At 33.7% G+C, this 22,863-nt stretch overlaps 2 protein-coding genes across 2 annotated transcripts; one reads left to right on the forward strand and one right to left on the reverse strand.

Annotated features, from left to right (window-relative positions):
* Positions 1–1,496: 1,496 nt before the first annotated feature.
* Positions 1,497–5,014, forward strand: LOC114733213 (BTB/POZ domain-containing protein At5g48130-like). The gene is made up of 5 exons (XM_028920627.1): positions 1,497–1,594; positions 1,801–1,870; positions 1,973–2,452; positions 2,878–3,564; positions 4,172–5,014. Exons 1-5 carry the CDS (start codon positions 1,497–1,499, stop codon positions 4,877–4,879), a joined length of 2,043 nt encoding a protein of 680 aa, XP_028776460.1. The 3' UTR covers positions 4,880–5,014.
* A 4,801-nt stretch (positions 5,015–9,815) lies between these two features.
* Positions 9,816–13,512, reverse strand: LOC114733226 (50S ribosomal protein L3-2, mitochondrial-like). The gene is made up of 5 exons (XM_028920638.1): positions 12,992–13,512; positions 12,095–12,304; positions 11,165–11,269; positions 10,890–11,003; positions 9,816–10,226 (listed from the first exon to the last, which is right to left on the reverse strand). The coding sequence occupies exons 1-5, from the start codon at positions 13,340–13,342 to the stop codon at positions 10,053–10,055; spliced, it is 954 nt and encodes a 317-aa protein (XP_028776471.1). The 5' UTR covers positions 13,343–13,512; the 3' UTR covers positions 9,816–10,052.
* Between the last annotated feature and the right edge of the window lie 9,351 nt (positions 13,513–22,863).

The following is a 22,863-nucleotide window of genomic DNA, read 5'->3' on the forward strand; positions in this document are numbered from 1 at the left end:
GATACTTGCTACATCATTTTTACTTATGTCCTCCCAATCGAGTCATAAATAGCCCTTAAAAACCTCCTTAAAAACCTTTATTGTGTGGTCTCAAGGGGAAAAAAAAAGATGTCAAAACACTTATAGAATTTTGAGAAAAATTACTTTGTCCAAAAAATATAATTACTCAAAAGTTTTATAACAAGTGAAATGATGAATTCTACCATAATAAATGCTAACAAGATCCATGTATCATTAAAATTTTGGATTAATATAATATAATTTTGGTTTTCAAGTTTACTTTCATTTTAGTTTTAATCCCTAAAATTTCAAATAATAGATTTTAATTCCTTAAAGAGTAAAGTAGTCCATATTTTTACTAAATTATAAGGATAAATTCTTTATATGAAAAGAAACATAAGGGATTAAAATCTATGATTGGAAATTTGAGAGACTAAAACTAAAATAATAACAAATTTGTGAGACCTAAAATTACATTAACCGTAAAAAATATTAGGTAATTACTCCTCCGGTCTTTAATATAAGATCCAATTATTGAGTTGGTTTTGGTCCTAAATATAAGACCAATTTCTCATATTTATCAATTTTCTCTAAATTACCCTTATAGATACTCCCTCAACTATAATCAAGTAGAAGAGGGAGATGAGGTATTAAGAAAGATGATTATGGTGTTTTAGGAAAAAAGCATCACATTTCTCATAATTAACTAACTTACCTAATTTCCTTAATCTAATCAAATTAGTTAAATAGGTCTTATATTAAGGATCGGAGGAGTATATCCGAGGATTTCCCCTAAATTCTGTAATTTCTTTATGCAGAAATCATTTGTTTAACCCAAAGTATGAAAGCAGAGTGCAACAGTAACAGTCAATTGTAATAGTAATTCCCCTAATTTCAGCAGACGTGCCGTCTTGGGCATTGACAATGCCATATGCTTCTCCCAACAAAACTTCATTCGCACTTCATTTCACTCTCTTTTTCTCATATTTTAATCTCTCTCTCTTTCCCTCTTTCCCAATGCCTTTCTTTTTCATATCTCAAAGCCAAATCAATCAAAAATCCGCTGTAAGTAACGTAAACTCCTCAATCCTCATGTGTGTTTGTGCGTTTCCCATGCGTTTTTTCTTTTTTAACTCTCAAGATTCCAGTGATGATCGCTTTGCAACTTGTAAAATCAAACCGCCACCATGAATGAACAGTGTCTTAGATCCTAAGTCGGATAACACAAACGTGAAGTTTAAGATTGAGATGTTAGAATGCATGAAAGGGTGCCATCTTCTAAGCACAAGAATTCAACTTCTCCGTTCTCGAGAACGCCATTGATGCCTTAAAATTTGGGCTTCCAGTTTCACTCGTGTGCCTTTGACCTTGACTCTCTTCTCTATGCTTCCTTCCCATATATCACACCCCATCCTCTTCCATTTCTTCTCTTCTTATCACAAACCCTTCAGATGCATTCATTTCTCTAGCCAGACCCTGTTTCAAGCTTTATATCAATGGCTCCTCCTGCCACCCCTACAAGTTACTCTCTCGCTTCAAGTCCTTTCTCTTCGCCCAACCTCGGAGCCTTGCTTAAGATCAAGGTCATCACGTGGTAAGATTCTCTCTGTCTAGTTGAATTGAATCCTTAATTATATTCCAGAATTGCTTATTTTTGTTCATCCATTGAAAGTGTTTGGATTTAAGGTACTGCATATAAATAGATTGAGTTGTATGTCTGAAAATTGTGAGTTGAAATTTGGTGCAGATTATATATCGGGTTATTCAATTGTAAACAAGATGTTTGATGTTTTGTCACAGGAGCCAAGAGACTGGTTTGCCTGTTTCAATTCGCGTCCGGGTTGGAGAGAAGATCTTTAACCTTCACAGAGTACGTCTTCTGATGAATTTAAATTCAAAATCAACACCAGAATGTTTCATTTTAAGAATTTTGATGTTAACCCAAGAATACTGTTATGTGTATAATTTGCAGTTTCCACTTACTTCAAAGAGTGGCTATTTCAAGAAAAATTTGAGCAAAGAAACATCCGAGATTGAGCTTCCGGGAGATTTCCCCGGAGGAGCAGAATCTTTTGAGATGATTGCCTTGTTCATCTATGGCTCATCCTCACTGATCGACCCATTCAATGTTGCATCCCTTCGATGTGCAGCAGAGTTTCTTGAAATGACTGAAGAACAGTGTTCAGGAAATCTGTGCGAGAGATTTGATCTTTATTTGAACCAAGTGGTACTTCAGAGTTGGGATGACACGTTGATTGTACTCCAAAGGTGTCAGATTCTACTTCCGTGGTCTGAAGATCTTCTCATAGTGAGTCGCTGTATAGAGTCTCTTGCTTTTATGGCGTGTATGGAGATTCTTGACCCAGAAGGAAGAAAAGATACACCAGTTGTTACAATGGAAGAACTAGCGTCACAGTCTTGGAGCTGTGAAATGAAGGATATGGTTCCTGAGGTGAGTATTTTTATTATTTTGTTATCTCAATATATTTCTTCATTTTGGATTAACTACCTACAGGATGTTTGCTTTGTAAAATAGGAAGGAAAAAAAAAACAGAATAAGAAACGTAATTTTATAGATAAAAAGTAATGTTGTTCATATGAAATACAAAGATTATTATGTAATGATAACAAGAGGATAATAAAACTTTGTATATTTCATTTCTTTTAGGCATAAAAAGAACGGTGTCCTGTTTATGTTACCAAATAAACAGAATGACATATTTCCTTAGAGTGTAAAAGTTGCACCTAATTGTTCGTTTTAAAAGTTTAGAGAGATATTTTGGAGTGACTTCAACCTTAAGCCGAATCCTTCTATCTTTTTTCTAAAATAATTATTGAAATTGAGCTTTGAGAATTGTTCTTGTTGAACATCACCAGGAGTTGTGGATCAAGGATCTGATAGCTCTGCCATTTGATTTCTTCAAAAGGGTCATAGGATCTCTGAGAAGACAAGGGATGAAAGAGAAGTATGTGAGTCCAATCATTGTTTTCTATGCAAACAAATGGCTTCTCTCCAGAAAGACTCCTACACAATTCTGTGAAAGTGAACTTCTACAAGGTCTCGTTGACCTTCTGCCTATTGGTGACAATATCCGCAGCAGCAGCAGCAGCAATAACAACAAAAATAATAGCAATATTAATAAAGTTAGCGGCAAAGTAAATATTCCTGTTGGGTTTTATTTTGCATTGCTTTCAAGATACCTTGAACTTGGGTTGAAAAATGAGAATATTAAAAGAAAACTACAAGACCAGATCACAGTACTACTGCACTTTGCACAAGGGGAGGACTTTTTCCCTCTTCTTCATGTTCCGGATCACTCAGTGTCAACTATGGAGAACGTAGTTTCAAAATATGTGGCGTCAAACTCAGAAACAAACCATAGTCTAGTAGGTGAAGCAAGGTGCTACAGAGTTGCAGAGTTGTGGGATTCATTTCTATTTCATGTAGTAGACGCACATCCAGAAATGGAGCTCAAGAGATTCATGGAACTGATTGAAAGAGTACCTGCAGCTTATAGACACAGTCATGACCAACTCTACAGAGCAATAAACAACTTTCTCAAGGTATGTTTTCACTCACTTTTCTGGAATGCAACTTTGATGTGTTAGACTCACAAGTGCATTGACTTTCCGTTGTTTTAAATATTTTTAAAGAATTTTTCTGTTTTAAAAGTATCCTAAAGTTAGGCTGATTAGTGAAGAGTTAATAATATAGGTGATGTGATCTAACGAAATAGCTCATGCGATCGCACATGTAATATTTTGATGGTACCCTAAGTATTAAGCAGTCAATATTCTGGTTTCTTGCTCAGTTAGACCAAGTCACTTGTTTATTTGATTATCTGATTATAGATTTAACATTAGGCTTACTTTGTAACTAATCATGATTTGTAATTTTCTTTTGGTGAAAATCACTATGAGATCCCAAGAAAAGAAAAATATATAATCTCCAAAAAGTCTTAATGACAAGTAAGTAACATGAATTTTGTTGTTATTTTCTGTACTGGAACTTACCATTTACTTCTTATGGGACTTTTTGGTACACACATTCCTTCTTTGGGATCACACAGTCATTTTCCCTTTCATTTTACCAAAAACCAAAGCATTTGAGCATGGGGATCATGCAATATTATTCTTATCATCGCTTAAACCTCTAGCTTTGCTTCTGCAGACACACAAAGAAATATCCCAAGAAGAGAAGGGAGCAATATGCAAGAATCTCAGCTGTCAAAAGCTATCACAAGAGACATGCATTGAAGCTGTTCAAAATGAACTCATGCCACTGCGTCTAATAGTGCAAGCACTGTTTGTTCAACAGCTAAACACACACCAAACCTTCAAAGAATGCTCAGATTCCTTCAGGTATACAAATTGTGGGGCAGAATTTTTGTCAGGAAGCCTGTCCAGCTCTAGATGCCCTTACTCCAGAAGCCAGAATCTAGCCGAAAGCCCATACACCACGGCCGATGGGCCTGAAATGGGTAGTAGCAGCGGCCCATTGGGCTTGATGCTTCACAAGGACATGATGATGATGCAGAAGATCAAGTTTTCCACCACAGAATATGAGGCCACAAGCTTCAGAATCCAGAACCTTGAACAAGAGCTCATGAGCTTGAAAAGAAGCCTGCAGTTGCAGAACAAAGAGTTAAGCAAAAGTCAGAAGAAGATGGTGAAACCTTATGGCTTGGAAGAAAGATCAATGAGCAAGAAGAGGAACGGTGTGGGACAAGCCAGTAGTTGCATTAGTTCTGTGAATTTTTCCTCCCAGAGAAAATATGCAAGTAGGATATTGAAGTTGTTTCGTCGCTTAACTTGGTTTGCAAGTAGGAAATCTAAGAGAAAGCCTGCAACTCCTTCTCATTGGCCCAACTCTATGTAGCAAGATGCAAGTTCACTAGTGAGATGTATCATGTTGATAAACAAAGGGGGGGAGACAAATATGTATGTATATATAACCCTGTTCTCACTTCCTCAATCTCCAAATTTTGTTAAATGAAGATGAAATTATACTTAACAGTAAAACTTAATTATAAAAATGCTAGGTTTAAAGTATAACATAACATGTGAATTAATTAAAAATGACAACAATTCATTTGGGAATAACTCATAATCATTTATAATTAGTTCTTTATCTTTTGTAATTTATATAGTTTATTTAATGAGTTATATAGATATATAGATTAAAAATATTTTAAAATATTTTATTAATTATATAATAGAAAAATGTATTATTAATTCCAACTTGAGACTTGTTATTTTTAGATAAAATGTTATTATTTTTAATTGATTCACATGTTATTTAACATATTATGTATAAGAAAAAAACGCCTTATTAATCTTAAATCTAGACTTTCACAATCAAGACTTATTGTTTTTAGATGCATTGTTGTTATTTTTAATTAATTTACATGTTAATTTACATGTTATGTATTGAGAAAAAAATGTCTTGTTAATGTCAAGTTTAAACTTATCATTTTATAATTAAAACTTGTTATTTCTAAATGAATTATTGTCTGAGTTGGAGCCAGAGTAAAGGAGCTAACTTATATAGATATATTTTACATTATAATGTAGAGAGACCAAATGGCCTTCCCACCACTTTCCTTAAATAATTTTTCATGACCAAAAAGAAAAATCTTCTGCCACAAAAAAAAAAAAAACTCTACAGTAGCAGCCATGTCGTGGGCGGCTAGCTGTCGGCATGGTCTCCGCAGGGTTTAAAATTTTTTTTGAAAAACAAAAGGAAAATTTTATCATTTTTTTAGATTTTAAAATTTCAATTTGGATTTACTTTTCTCTCTATCATTTTCTATGTATTTGAATTGGAAAATGATTTTCAGGTTTTTTTTAATCATTTTCTCTTTTTTTTCATCACAATATAGTTACCATGATATGTGATAGAACTCCGAAAAGGAATAAAAATATTAGGGGGGGGGGCGCTTGGTTAATTGTTAGAAAATTCCTATGATTTTTATTGTTGTCACTTGTCACAATATTTCATTATCACTTGTCACTATTTGACTAGTTCAGCACTCGGCAGAAATAAAAAGTTATTTTTTTGGCGAAAAAAAGGTAATTGTTATTTTGATACTAAATTTAAGGGTTATTTTAGTAATTTAAAAAGAATAAGAATATATCTAGCATTCCAATTTTTTTTTATGGTGCATCCAATATCCTGATCTTTTCTTTAAAAAAGGTCCAACACTTTAATCTTATTTTTAGTGTATCCAGCACTTTAAAGTGTTGCATGTTACTAAAAAGTAACATCAAGGTACTGAACGTACCAAAAAATAAGATCAGGATGCTGGATGAATGTTGGATGCACCTTTACTCTTTGAAAAATGTTGTATACAAATCCATTTAACTTTCTAGCCTTTGCCTTGTATCGGTAATATGGCAATAGAGATGTTTATGGCCAAATCCAATAAAAGTTCCCCCGCACCCACCCAAACTAGGTATAGCTAATTCTATTCAAGACATTATTGAATACTAAATTTACTCTCCGAACTTTAGTTTACCATGTTATAGAAACTACCCTCCTCTCCTCTACTAGACCTAATCCAAAAAAAATTGGGTAGCCAAGCTTGAATATCTCTATTCTTCCCTTTTAAGTCGTAATTAGAGAGATATGTTTACAAGCTAATCGAATCCCCACCCAATACTTGAGCTAATGAACACCCGAGATATTTGTTTAGGTCAAATCAGATTGGGGTAGGCTTGGACCTAGTGCATTTAGTAAATTGATCCCCTTTTTTTTTTAAGAAAGTCTAGCACCCTAATCTTATTTTTAATGCATTCAACACTCTAAAAATTAGAGTGCTGCATGTAACTGAAAAAATGACATCAAGATATTGTACAAACCAAAAAATAAAATCATGGTGCTGGATGCACTGTAAAAAAAAAAAAAATCAAGATACTGGGTGCATTTAAAAAATAACATGAGAATGCTAGACTCTCATGCTAGACGCATCTTCACTCTTTGAAAAATATTGTATACAAATCCATTTAACTTTCTAGCCTCTACCTCGCATTGGTAATGTGGCAATAGAGATGTTTACGGCCGACCCCAATGAATTTTTTTTTCCAAATTAAGTATAGGTAATTCTATTAAAGACGTTATTGATATTAGAACTTTGATTTATCATGTTATACGAACTACCTCCTCTCCTCTGCCTCTGCCAGACCTAATCCAATAAAAGTTGGGTAGCTAAGCTTGAATATCTCCATTCTCCCCTTGTAAGTTGTAATTAGAGAGATATGTTTACGGGCTAACTGAGTCCCTACGCAATGCCTGACCTAATCAACACCCGAGATATTTACTTGGGCCAAATCAGATTGGAGTAAGCTTGGACCTAGTCAAAACACATCTTAATAAACATGTATTTAAAAAAAAGGCCTTGATAAACAAATATTATCCTGGTTTTTAATATAAATTTCGTTTAAATTTTATTTTGATTTTAGATATAAAATCTTAATTGATTTTTTTCTCATATTTATTTATTTTTTTAAAATAATCCTTGTAATAATAATAGTTCTAACCAATACACTTAATAAACAAAGATATTTTATAAAAAACAATACATATTTATTACAAATAATTAATTTAACTAGTTTTTTTAATCTACTCAAATGAATCAACTAGCTTTTATATCAGGGACTAACAGTAGTATTTTTTTTATAAAAATAATTTTTATAATAAATAAATAAATTTAAAAATAAAAGGAATTAAAAATTAAAAATCTCAATTTCAGCGATAATCATAAAAATTTATTACATAAAGTATATAAAATATGTCTAACAAATTGCTTGGTCACAACAATAAAACAAACCCTATTTTTCCATATCACTCTATATTAATACATATATATTTTTGTATTATAAATATATATTTCATTATTACAAATACAACCACAATTTTGATCAATGCCACTAGGAAGCCATATGAAGGGAATTGAAAGACGACGCGCAGCGGAAAACAACACAAAATTTTAAAACTTTCAATCCCTTGCCCGGATCTACCGATCGCATTTAAGTCAGGTAGTAAGAAGTATTACCTTCGGTGTTCGGTTTCCGAGTGGCTTGGTGATTCCGCCGTTCAGGATGCCTCTGCTCGCCTCCTTTATCGTTCGAAGTCGACAACTCTGGTTGGCTTCTTCTACCGGTATCCACACGAGTAGCCCTCAACCTCGAACGACGTGCTAGCATCTATGTCCGTCTAGGGTTTTCAGAGAATCCGTCCACTCTTATCTCTCTTAGGCCGTCTCTTATCTGTTGGTACTCTCACACCTAAAACCCTAGCTCCTCATATCAAATATATAGGATGCTATAGGTTTAATGAATAATATTTAATTTCGAAATTAACTCTAAATTAATTCCAAAATTAATACAATATCAAATATTGCCTAATCAGATAAGAGAACAATTAAATAAATATGGTTTAAATTAAATCCGTCTCACAGATTTAATTCACTTATTTATTTAATAAAGAGATGACGGAATTAATTTATATATTTAATTTATCCTTATAAATTAAATCTAACAATTAATATCTCTTATATTTATATAATATATATATACGAATTTATATATATATATACACGTCCACCCTATGTTATTCATTGAATCTGGACATATCTTAGATTCAATGAATCTGGACATCATAACTCGTGTTGGGCCATTTTGTGTGCGACCCTGTAGGCCCATATGAAGTTGGCAGTGGGCTATTAACTATAATGACTCACAAGTCGTAAGCGGTTTCTAGCAAGACATCACGACTACCCAAATCATATGAGGATCGTTGAACGATGTAACCTTTCATACAACCATATCGCGTCCCTTTTGTCACACGACATTTTGGTCATGGACGAGGCATGGAGAACGTCATCCTCCTATTCATGATCGTTACTTTCTCGATCCCTGAGTAGTCTGAGTATAGAAATGGAACTACCTTTCCATTATAGTATGGCCATACATTTCTCAGACTCACTCATCGAGGGACCCAGTAATATCTCTCTACAAATGTGAGGGACAAATTCCATCTTGACCATTCACATTCCTCCGCATGAAAAACCACTAAGCCTGAACATAGTCTTTATGATCACTCGGTTAAAAGTGACTTTTGACTAGGTCAAAGCTAAGCGTTTCTCATGTAGGAATCCATGATGATCTCAGGTCAAAGGACACAGTGACATGATTTGTATATGAGAGAAGCTTATGACTTAACCCATGCAGCTCTCTCATAACGGGTCGGTCCAACACCTTGTACTCTTACATGTGCCTATGACTTTAATTTATATCTCTATATATCTTTAAAGTCATACTGGTCTTATTTCATCTTTGCTCCCACACAGATGATCGACCAGGGACATTTAGGATAAACCATGAGTTATCCAAGGATAGTCATCACAGTAAACATGCAAATAATATGATAACGTAATTAATAAATTCATAAATGAACAATGTTCAAAACATAATAATTGGCCCCTATGGCACAATTTCCAACACCATAAACTAAAACCTTTACTATTTCAATAATCAATTATTGACTTATTTAATCAATTATTCCTATACTATATTGAAAACAAAAGTATCATTATTAAATCCCACTTGAATTCTCTTCCGAAGTAAAGAGAGTAAGAAAACCTCATGAATATGCAAACCCAGAAGGCCAGAATCTTGTCATTGCTGATTTTAGGCGACTTATGAGAACTTTGTCCCAACAAAAGGGACTCCCATAAGCCATTGCAAATCCAAATCCATGGTTTCAACAACCACCGAATGAACAAAAGTTCCAACAATGAGCTGATGTCCAAGGATTCAGCAAAGTTCCCACTTATTTCAAGAAGGATTCTTTAAAATGAATGTTCAAGAGGGTTAACTTTAAGATTATCAAGGAGGTAAAGGCTACTTCATGTTCTTGACCATCAATGATATAACCGTAAGAAAAAAAGGGTCAAAATTATCCTCAAATAATCCCAGCAAAATCTCACAATCACAAAACAAATAAATCAAAAATCAACGAACAGCTACTATATGGAAAATCTTCTTGCGCTTTAGTCTGTTATCATAAATGGATCCACATCCCCAAGATTAGCAACCAAAGGCTCCAAGCTTGCTACATTTTCATCTTCAGGAGCAAAGTAAGTGGGGAAGGGAAGAAGTGATTCATCGGGCTTTTTATAGACAGCGTCTTTAATGAAAACAAAGTTCCCTTCAGCTCCTGGTATCTGTTAAGAACACATAAAAATCTGAGATCAGAAAGAAGCATAGCTTCAAAGTTTCCACTGATCTCACCACAGAAAGACTAACTAGTTCTTCTTGGCACTCGGAAGATTTTACCAAAAAAGAAAACTTAGTGGGCCAACATTAGCTGCTTTTGACTTGTTTTACAAAAGCAAACTTTTAGGCAATAAGCATGAGCGGAAAACAATTTATAATTGAGCTACCAGCAGCAGCTATACTACACAGAAGCTCTCAAAACACTAATAAAATAAGCAGTTAATTGAAATATTAAACCAAATGTCACACGTGATCTAGAACTTATTTTAAAGTTCATGGATCATAACACTGCAATAACAACAAATAACAAGCCTTAACCTGCTATTGGAGATCAGCCATATGGATTAGCATTCATTGTGTTCTACTACATCAGCAACTAACTCTTAGGACGAAATAAGGATCATAGCATCATCCAACATTATTTCTAATTTCTCCATAAACTTCTCAATTGCATTACTCTAAAGACAATAAGGTTGAGCTTTTTTCCCCTAATAAAATAATAATCAAGGACAACTGTTATAAAAAAATAGTCCTTTCCTTTCGATTACAGTTGCAATGCTAATATTGACATCTTACGGAAAAATGCATAGAAAATTAAAAAATAAAAATACCTGGCCTTGAACCCATATCAAATTCCTCGCAGGTTCTATTTTGTAGACCCATACATTTTTCACTGTTCTCTGCTTCCCACCCATTCGTCCAGCCATCTTTTTACCTTTAAATACCTGAGAAATAAGCAGAAAACAACTACTGTATCAAAAAGAGAAATCTAGAAAACAAAATAATTTGAAGATCCAAAATGAGTGATGCCTTGCTCTAGTTACTACATGCAAAATATAGCAAATGGTGTATCAAGAAAGACACAACATTCAGGAGTCCCACTCACCTTTCCAGGAGCATCTCTTTGACCTGTGGAACCACCACTTCGATGCGATAATGATGCACCATGGGATGCTGGCATGCCTGCAAAACCATGCCTTTTCATGACACCCTGAAAAAGAGGATATAACGAAAATTTGTTATTCAAACAACTGAAAATTTCATACCATAAATTAGGTTACATCATTTTGTGATGTCAAGACTGCTTCACACACATAGAAGTACTGAACATGAAACTGAAGAAAAATATCACAAGCATACCCAAGTACAGCTCACAAATAAGCAAGTGCATTTAGACCAAATTATAAGAACAAGACATACAGTTTTGAGAAATGAGAAGAAGAAAATATGGCCTCCTAGAAAGCATGCAATGGCACAAACTCTATAAATGCACTGCTTGTAAAAAGCCAAATAGAACATATCCGTCTGCAAACCATAAAAAATCTTCCCAAAACTCCAGAAATCATTGAAATGAAAACAGTTGAACACAAAAATAATGTTATCTAAAGTTGTACATCCATCTTTATCTGTATAGTACTTGAGTTTACCAACACATGATTCTAACATCAACACCTTAAGCAGATAATAAATTATTGGTTACATTTAACACCCCTCAACTACCACATTTGTTAACTCATTAAACCCATAACTATGACAGGGAACAATACAGTCATGGTACAGTTTAGCCTTCAAAGCCTTATTTTATTTCTTTCAGTAAAATAAGATCATTCAATTTCATTCCACTAACAAAATTATTAGTAATTAATATACCTACCACCACAGCAAACCTACAGTGGAAACCATGCATCTCTCTAACACCAGAAGAAATAAGACACATACTCACAGATACGCATAAATGCATGCAGAACACAAACAATTTTTTAAAAAAAATATATATACTACGAGCAGTCTCACATGATGAAAATTGAAAACCCACCTGAAAACCTTTTCCTCTCGTGATTCCTGTCACATCAACAAATTGACCAGGAACAAAATGGCGGACACCAATTGGTGTACCCACAGGAAGAAGTGCATCCTCTGTCACTGGAAACTCCCTAAGTTTCCTTTTCATTGGAACTCCTTGAGCTCTAAAATGACCAACTTCCGGCTTAGTCAAATGTTTTTCTTTCTTCTGTCCACAACCAATCTAACTAGAAACACAGCATTAAATAGGTCTATAATTAGATATACACACAACTAAGCATGCTAAATAAGTGTTTCTGAAGGCAAGGAAATTTGTAATGAAGCATAGAAATGAAACTAAAAAAATTATGAAAGTGACATTTGATTGAGCCAGAGCATAAATATCCATTTTTTGGTACAGCGGCTTGTAAAGGTAGGATCTTTTTTAAACCACTTAACTATAGAATGGGTTAAATTAAAGAGTCTGACATCAGTTTGAGCACAATTGCATTAATCTACTTAGTAAACTAACAGCAATTGGCATCGTATCAAAAGACAACACTCTGGACTGATAAATATGAGTTTTAAAACTAACGGAAGGCACCGAGTAACCCAGTAATGAAAGTGAAACAACAATCAACAGTAACTTTATACGCGGGAGAGACATAGGGAAAAGAACATCTCCAAAAGGAAGGATCAATTCAGCCCCAAAGCTTATACAGAATACTTATTTTAACAACTAAAATCGCCGGATTGCATATTTTCAGATAGAAGAGTGGGGTGGAAAAGAGTTCTTGCTTTGCATCAATTGCAACATAGCATTTGGCCTGATGGCGGAAGGGGCTTCCCCCATCACCCCCAGATGCAAATAAAACGATCCCAACAAAAGCGATATATAGATTACAAGTTGTAATTGATAACAAGAACGCACCTGGAGGGCAAAAATATCTTCCTTCTCCGGGGTCTTGACCTGAGTAACAACATTGTCATCGACCCAGAGTATGGTGATGGGAACTCTCGCACCCCATTTATTCCAAAGCGCAGTCATTCCACACTTGACAGCGATAACCCCAGTTCGTTTAGAACCCGGGGTCATCACCCTTGGCTTTGCTTCAATAATCCGAGCCTCTGTCGAACCGGAATCAACCAATAATTCCGAACAGAAGCCCCTCAAAAACTGGTGAGTCAATGATGTCGGCGTCCCAGTCCCCATCGACGTCGTAGTCGAATTGATCGTGAAAATTCGCAGACGAGAAATGAGGCCTCTGGATAAGGCCATCATAGTGGAAATGCAGATTATGATGAAGTAACCAAGCAGGATAAGAATTGCTTCCAATATTCGTCAGCGATTATAAACAGAGGCTGCGATGGCACAGCCTCATGACTGCTTCCTTGAATGAAGCGTTTGGTTTGGAAAGAAGTTGGGAGGAAGAAGGCAACGCATCTGAGTGCGAAGGTTTTTAGGAGCGCGGTAGGGTTTTAGGATGCGACAATATTTCACTGCCTTGCCACATGCTGTCTCTTGCGAACATTTTACAAGTACTTATACTTTTTTTTTGGATTTTTTCAAATTATCTTTTATTTAAAAATATTTTTAAAAAAAAAAAAAAAAAACCTCAAACCACCCAAACTACCCGATTGGCATCAAAGTTTAGGTAGCTTAGGCTAGGGATTAAGTAACTATAGACAAAGGGACAATTTTTTTTTTACTAAATTTAGATTAATAATTATTCTACTACAACCCTCTCTCTTAATTTATTTTTTTTCCCTACATGACTTATGAGAATTGAAACAAATGTAAGAATAGGAGAGTGTGTGTATGAAGACACACGATTTCGTTTGAACTCTTAGGGGGTTTGGCAACCTCCAAACCATGGTTTCAGAAGCATTTTTTCGCAAAACGAGACAAATTCCTCCACATATTTACTTCGTAAACCGTAAAAGCACTTTTTAAACTATGGTTTGGTTTCTATCTAAACACCCCTTTAATCAAAGTTATTTAATTTTTAAACTTTTAATCAAATCTTAGATGGAGTGTTGTGTATGAGTATGAGAAGAAATTAATAATTGTATATCACTAATCAAAGTTTATAGTTGTATGATTAGCAATAGGAAAAATTGCAAATAAAAACCCCCATATATAAAATGACAATCAGGGACCTGAATTTGAAAAATTATTGCAAAGGACCCAGTCCCAATTTGCAATTATGAAATGTGTATTAAATGGCTGAAATGCCCCTCACTCATCGTGACTCTTAATGAAGGCAGAGACAAGGATTTTAATGCGTGGCGGGAGAGCTGCTGGAGAAGGAAGACCTGAATGTGTTTATGTGATATTGGGATGGAAGATCTTCCAACATTGGCAATGATACGAGTAACTTACTAACTAAACTCTTCTTCTATTGTTTCCTGTAAGAGTTGCACATTGTGATATTATTCATCTTCATCTTTGCTGTGTGGGTGAGTAGGCTGGAGGAAGGGAGGGAATGGGAGGTGTAGTTGAAGATGAAACATATCACAATGTAGGAGGTTGTAGTTAGTTAGAGGTGGGATATTTTTGTTTTTGTAGTGTGAATGGTCATCTCTCATTTGTAGTGCATGGTGTTGGTTGCGATGGGGAAGGGGTAGGAGTGTAGTGGTTTGGCAGAGTGTGGGTGAGATAATAACCATTAGTTTGACTGTGAAGGTTGAGGTTGAGGTGTTGCCGCGGAAGGAGGGAATGACGATGCCGTGATTTCTAAAGTGAAGTTGTGAAACCCTAAAGTGATGTTAGGAAGACAGGAGGTCCTGGGTTTTAAATTTGGTATGTAAATGATTGAGTTGATGGAATAAATGTGTAAATATTTATTAGTGAAGCTGACATACTGACTAAACGTAAATTTTGCTGCAGATTAGTATGAAAAATGGATTTCAATAATAGAAAAAGCTGTGGGAAGGAGTTGTTTTGTTACGTGCACGTTGGTGGATATTTTGAAGCAAATGGTGAAGGGGTAGTTAAATATATTGGAAGGAGTGTAAGGATAACCAGTATAAAAGAATGGATAACAGTAGACGAGCTGTGTGGAATAATTTCACAGTGGATAGACAATGATGGTAGTGGGTATGAGATTAAGTATAAAGTTAAATTTGATGAGAGTACATTGATTGATCTTTGTGATGATGGTGATATCTGCAACTTGTTTAGATATAATAACAGCAGTGGTCATGTGTATGTACAAGGGAAAGGAAATGATAGGCAACCTAGAGCAAGGAATGATCTAGACATTTAAGTGGTTATATTTTCCAATTAAATCTTGTTATTTGCTAATATATTGTTGCTAATTTGTATAGAAATGTTGCAACCAAGCTAATGGTGTTGCAGTCCTAAATTGTAACTAGTAAATACAAGCATGTTATTCAACATAGTGGACATGTCATTTCCATTTGTAAACTTGTCTTTTAGAAATACAGACTTGTTATTAGATATAAGTAGTGGTTTCCATATGTAGACTTGTAATTCAGCGTACTGAAGTTATAATTATCATATACGGACTTGTTATCTAGATCTGCAGACGTTATTTTACTAACCAATAGTATCTATATGGAGACTTGTTATGTGAGTAACTCAAGTTATAATTACCACATGCGAACTTGTTATTTTAGCAATTAATAGTTTGTAGATGTAGACTTATTATTTTAGTTACTAAAGTTGTAATAACCATATGCGAACTCACTTCTGAGCTTGATTTCAGACATAGAAAAGTACCCAAGATGTACAACACAAATAAAAACTCAAATATGTGATCCTTCTCCCTTGAAACAATGTCTTTTAGTATTTTGCTGAATGACACTTTTTGATATTCATTTCTCAACTCCTGATACGTAGCATCACTCTCATCAACTTTAGTTTTCACCTCCTCCCCACCGTGACGGATTCCTAGCAGCTGCTCAACCTCTTTTGCACCTATTTCCTCTGACTTGCCATTGATTGTAAATTGATGCGCTGGCAGGTCATATGATCTCAGTATGGTCACAATGAGATCACGGGGTAGTCTTTTTAATTCAACCTTCAACAGCCTCCTGAAGCCCATCCTTTCAACCCTCTCCCTTAAGTCTTCATTATTATTCACAAAGTGTAGTAATTTTCAGGGACACTCGGGTTAGAAATGATGGGACATGTTTCTTTTTCTCCTCTTCTCCCTTTTGTGGCCTTCTTTTCTTCGCCCCCTCGGTGTATCTCATCTTCTCTTCAGCAGCCAGAGCTTTCCATGCATTTGACGCAGCATCTCTTTTTTGTTTGGCTGTCATGTCATGGTTAGTTATTGTGGCCATAAACTCACTTCTGAATAACAACCAACCGTTGTGTGCCTTTTTCGATCCAGAGGCTCCTTCTTATGCCATCTTCCTTCTCCTGCAAAACATTCAACATACAATCATTCACAACCACATTTACTAACTAACTATCACCTCTGTTAATAACCTATTCTGTAACTAATAGCCTTCTTACATCACCACCATTGACTTTTTATTTCAAAACATGAACTTGTAATTTCATATAAGCAAGTTGTCAATTTTTCAAAGTAAACTTGTTATTCTCAACTACTTCTCATGCTTGTTATTTCTCATTATTAACTTGTCATTTACAATTATCAACTAGTTATTTCAAAATATAAAGTTATCCAATTGTCATACTCGCCTTTCTTATTCCCAACTTGTTATTGTCATTTTTAAACTTGTCATTTCCTATTGTTAACTTGTTAGGAACCCACGGCAACCTTCTTATTCCCAACTGCTTAATAACTCGTAATTCATTATATTAAACTTATTATTTCCTATTACCAACTTGTCAATTACACATTGTTATTTTACATTATCAACTTGTTAATCCCCCTACTTCCATTTTGTTATTTTAAACCAGGCTAACACTTTAACATATCTTCAAATCAATTAACAGTTAACCAATTCAATTTGCACTTTACCCATTCTAGTGTCATCATTTCCCAAACTAATATTGTCATCCTCCTAACTGATCTTCTCATTCCCTTCCCACCCAAACCCATTCACCCATCTTCTTCCAAAGATAACCATTTTTCGTCAATCAGTCACAACTTATTCGACAGAAAAAACATATATATACTTTCCTGCCCTAAACACATTCCCTCTCCTTAATGTATCACACATGTAGCAACCAATGCAAATAAACCAAAACTTGAAACTTACCACCAGATTTTGTCGCCGATGCCACCGTTAACTCTGATAGCCACACCCGACTGTCACGATGCCTCTAACTCCTCCTTTGCCTTCGACAATGCTGATAGATCACTACTCCAGCACCACTCTGTTCTCCTCTCCCACAGCAAATACACTCTTCTCTCACACAATACTCCTCTCATCGCAAAATGGAAGCAAACTCCTACGTGAAATGGACAGACTGCAGAGAATGGCCAGGGGATACGGAATAGAGGGAAGTTATTATGCATTTTGAGGGGGAGCACGGATAGGTTTTTTTTTTTTTTAAATGAGAGAGGGGCATTTCAGCCATTTAACACACATTTCATAATTGCAAATTGGGACCGAGTCCTCTACAACAATTTTTCAAATTCAGGGTTCCTGATTACCATTTTATATATAAAAGGTCTTTATTTGCAATTTTTCCTTAGCAATAATTTAATAAAGTTTTGGGTAGGCCAAAAATAAAATTTGTATTAGTCATATTTGTTTATCAAATAAATGCATGCCCCTATAAATATGAAATTTCTAGATCTAGCATCATATGCGTCTATAGTAGCATTTCAATTTTATTTTTTTGCCAACAAAAAAATTCATTAAAAAGTAAGACATTTTATGATGTGTTTCCTTTTCTACTTGCTGGCAGCATCATGCTTTCCTCTATTTATAAGCATAGTCTTACACATAGGTTACACTTATCCTTAAATGATAAATGGTGGATAATCAATCTTATGAATTTGAGTGGTGGTAAGTTACAAGATTAAATGGATAGTGGAAGAGTAATAAATAGTAGAGAAGTAATGGATAGTGAAGGTGGTGGAAGTTACTCGGTGAAGTTGAAGAGGAAGACGTAAATGGACATCCATATAATATTCACAGCACTCCCTCTTGGATGTTCATTATACAAATATATGCCTCATTAAAAAAACTTCAACAAAAAAAAAACCCTGTGGGATAAAAATCTAGAGGAAAAAAGAGAGTATACATTCATTGATATACTATCCAATACTGCCTCATTAAAAACTTTGTTGGGAAAAACCCGGTGAAATAAAAACTATAGTCAAGGAAAAAAGAGTACAAGATGTATTAACTCCCCCTCTTGGTAACATTAGTTGATATTTTCTGAATTTGTAATATTCAATATCATGAACGAGCTTTTCAATTATTTTACAAGGAAGTGACTTGGTCAATAAATTTGCTAGATTTTCATTAGAACGGATTTGTCAAATATGAATTTGGGTGAAGAAATTTTTTTATGAAATATGTTTTATTCTATCTCTTTTGATGTGTCTTTCTTTTAGTTTTGCAATGCATGTAGTGCCTGTTTGGGCCAGCGGCCCAAACATGGCTTAAAATTGAAAATAAGCTCTGTGGGAGAAAGAGGTCCGTTTGGCAGAACATTTTTGCAATTGAGCTTCTCAAAAATAAGCTGCCAGATCGTGCGTTGTAAAAAAAGCCAAGAAGAATAGCTTATGAAACTGTGGGCAGAAGCTTAATGGCAGGAGTTGGGCGCTGGCTCCGTCGACGTCATTTTGCCAATTATACTAGGACACGTGGTGAGATGTTATTGGAAAAGAATAATGCCACCTTCGTTAATGAGCAAAAAGATCTTCCTGGTGCTTCAATTCATATGCTTAGCTGGGTGCCTCTAACTTTTATTTTTGGATGAAACTTGAAGAACGGACGTTCAAAAAATCAATAAAATATGTTTCAGAAAATAAAATAATAAATATATTGAGTATTAATTTTTTTTATTTCTCTAATATTTTCAAATTTAATTTACTCATTAAATTTCACTTCTTCATATTAAATTAATTTAAATTCATTATATTATGTCAATTCAATTTTTTATTATGTTTCACGTTATAATTAAATTAGTTGGGTGCCTCTAATAGTCTAATTTTTATTTTTAGATGAAACTTGAAGAACGGACATTCAAAAATTCAGAAAAGTAAAGAAAAATTTCCCGTCACTAATCTCTTAGTCTCTCTACGTAAGAATAATTAATTAGCTAAAATTAGTTCAAAAAATAATCAATCATGTTTCACTTTATATTTAAAATATTTTTTATGATTTCTCTAAAATTTTAAAATTTAATTCACTCTATAAATTTGACTTCTTCATATTAAATTATTTTAATTTCATCGTATTATGTAAAATCATTTTTTTAATCATATTTCATTGTTTATTAAAACTCATACCTTTTTTGGTAATTTTGCAACCAAACTTACTTCTACTCAATCATAATCCAAACAACCTTTTATCAATTTTACTTTTGCAAATTAGCTTTTCTGAACTCCAATCCAAACACAATTCAACTTATCCAATTTAGTTTTTACCAACTTCACTTTTCCATAAGCTACTTTTTCAATCGCTGATCCAAACGGACCCATAGTATTATTTTCATACAAAATTGCCAGAACCATTTTACCGAAAGATAAGCCACAAGTGGTTTATATGTGATGTATTATCGATTTTAACTATACATATTCTCAACTTGCTTCATGTATTGCTAGAATTTCTGCATGATTAGATGATGTGGCTGATATGATTGTTTCATAGATTGCCATGAAATATATGTACCACCATATGTGAACAAAGAGCATGTTTGTGATCTACTGACATGTGAATCAAACAAGAATTCAGCATCTGTATAACTAATGAGGTCAGTTTTGGGCACGTTCGAGTAAAATAATCCCATGTCCATAGTACCCCTGAGGTAACAAAAAATACGCTCAGCTCCATTCCAATATCTTCACGTTGGTGACAAACTATATCTTGTTAGTAGGTTAACAACAAATGATATATCAGGTTGTGTGTGACCAGCAAGATGCATGAGTGCACCAATTGCACTGAGGTATGGTACTTCTGGATCAAGTAGTTCTTCAGTATTTTCTCGAGGTCTAAAAGGATTTTTGTCTTTCTTCAAAGATCTTACGACTATCAGAGTACGTAATGGATATGAATGCTTTCAGACCTTTTTTCTTGATAAAAAAAAATCTCATTTCTTAAATATTTAATTTGCAATCCAAGACAAAATTTTGTTCTTCTAAAGTCCTTTATTTCAAATATTTTCTTTAAACAATCCATAGCTTTTATAAGCTATTCAAGAGTTCTGATAATATTTATATCATCAATGTAACAATGGTTATCTTCAACTTGTTATTAATCCTTTTAAACTCAAAATTTAATAACACTAACTATCGTTAAAAAAAAAATCATAGTATAATCTTTAAAAAAACTACCATAGTTATTAAAAAAAATTTGATTCATCAGAAATGTCAACCACATTTAATAGTATTTCACAATAATTGGGTCTTGGGTTTTACAAAGTCCTGAACATCACATTTAACTCTAAGTCCAAAGCATGATATTTTCTGAATAAAATTCTTCTAAACCAATAGTAATAAACTATTTTCGAAGGTCATTGTGAATCCACAACTCACAAACACAAGCAACTTAGCAACAAGAGTAACTAAGACCATCAGTCTTAAATAAGTCAGAGTATGCATAAAGAGCTATATGTGGAAATATACAAATATTTATCACATGACAACAAGGAGGTTATACAAGATAAAATTGATAGCTAAGCTTCAGCCACCTTTCCTATCAGACCAGCACTAAAGCTATTACCTGAAAATGTTAAACCACAGGATGAGACAAAAGTTTTAGTAACTAACAATCCTACTCATCAGGTATACAAGTAAGTGCTTAGGAGGTGTCAAGTGGAACAGTTACAAAAATTATAATATTCACAATTGTCGTATGGTTTTATATATATATATATATATATATCAAAATACAATATCTCACTCTCAATTCTATCTTATTTCCTTACACCTTATATCCTCTGATTGAACCCGTGGGGTAGTACTGACCCATGTGACTGGTAGCTCAACATAATAAGTTCACTAATTAAGTGATGTGAACAGGCCAATATTCACAGAGCACAAGACCGGACCATGGGTTCGCTCTCTAGTCCACTAGCAGGGTATTATATGCCCTACAACACATGAAAGGACCAAAGATCAACCGGTGTACATCTAGCGTCCTACTGTCTTATTACCTCTATAATATGTATAAAATTCACCCTCTTATTCTCCTATAGTATGTCTCTCACCAATCAACGTTCACCATCCCCTCTCGTTTTTGTACTCATGAGATTTATAAAATAATCATTTACTAATAACATAATAACTTTCACATTTACTAAAATCAAGATTTTTAAATTTCAAAATTCAACGTCAATCCTCAAGACCATTTCTCAATAAATTCATGTCCTACATGACAACTTTATAAATTCATAATTTCATTACTATTTTTCAATAACATGAAGTATCTCAAGACAATTTCAACAATAATACATTTCATTGCTCAAATCATAGCCCGGTGGCATTTCAAGAATCTCATGTAATTCAAAATCACTCACAAACATCATACTCCTCCGGCCCTAAATATAAGACCCTTATATAATAAGGGTCTTATATTTAGGACCCGAAGAGTACAAGCATACATAACAAGTGGAAAGTAGTTACCTTTCACCAAGGCTATAAAGAATCACCACAAAGTCAATCCCGTGCTCAAACCAATAATCCAATAATTAATCTATACAATTAATATAATCACATATTAATATAAGCTAATTAATTAAGCTTATATGTTTTAGTTAAATTTCTAATTTAATTTAATTTTTATTCCAAGTTCTCACAATTCTTATGACCAAAATTAAGTATTTTAGAACTAACATATAATTTTTTTTTAACAAGCCAAAATATTTATTTACATTCTCCGGATTATGTACTTTAATAAAAAGAATTTTTCAAAATTTCTATATATGAAATTATTATATTTTAAATTCTAAAAATCCCATTTCAAGTTTAAATATCAAAACCAAACTATCAAAAATTTAATAGTATCTCAAATATTTATAAATAAATAATCTAATCAATATTTTAATGGTATAACTATTAGATTTTTTTTCCTTCACAAGTAATAGAATTTTAGCTAAAATAATTATTTTAAAACCTTCAGTTACCCAATAAATAAAATCAACTAATTAAAAACTCAATAATATGTCAAGTAGCTCAAATAAATTATTTAACATAATTTTAATCAGTACAAATATAATATATCTCATAAATAACAGATTTTTCAACTAAATAAATTAATTTAAATACTAAAAACCAACAAATGGGTAAATCTAAACTGATAGAAATGATCTACTATAATAGATCTACAATACTGTAGTTAACACCATCAAAATTCAACACTTATCCTATACCTAAATCTCAAAATTTTCTCTAATTACTATAATAATACTGTCATTAAAAATATTAAAATATATAGGAAATATTTATAAAGAAAGTTTGATGAAAAGAAGTAATTTTGCGTACCTAAATTATCTTCAAAGTTTGCCCTCTCTTTCATAATGGCCGCCGCTCTGCTCTCTCTCTCAGATGCTTGAGGAAGGGAAAATTGAAAATGTGGGAGTATGTTTTCATACCCCTCACATTTATTAGGGGGAGGCCCCCCTAATAAATCCTTCCTCCCGACTTCTACTGAACTTTCAGTAGAAAGTTTCTTTTTTTTTAAATG

Source organism: Neltuma alba, unplaced genomic scaffold, assembly GCF_004799145.2.
Source record: "Neltuma alba isolate B1F8T4 unplaced genomic scaffold, ASM479914v2 tig00012988_pilon, whole genome shotgun sequence".
Taxonomy (NCBI): Eukaryota; Viridiplantae; Streptophyta; class Magnoliopsida; order Fabales; family Fabaceae; genus Neltuma; species Neltuma alba.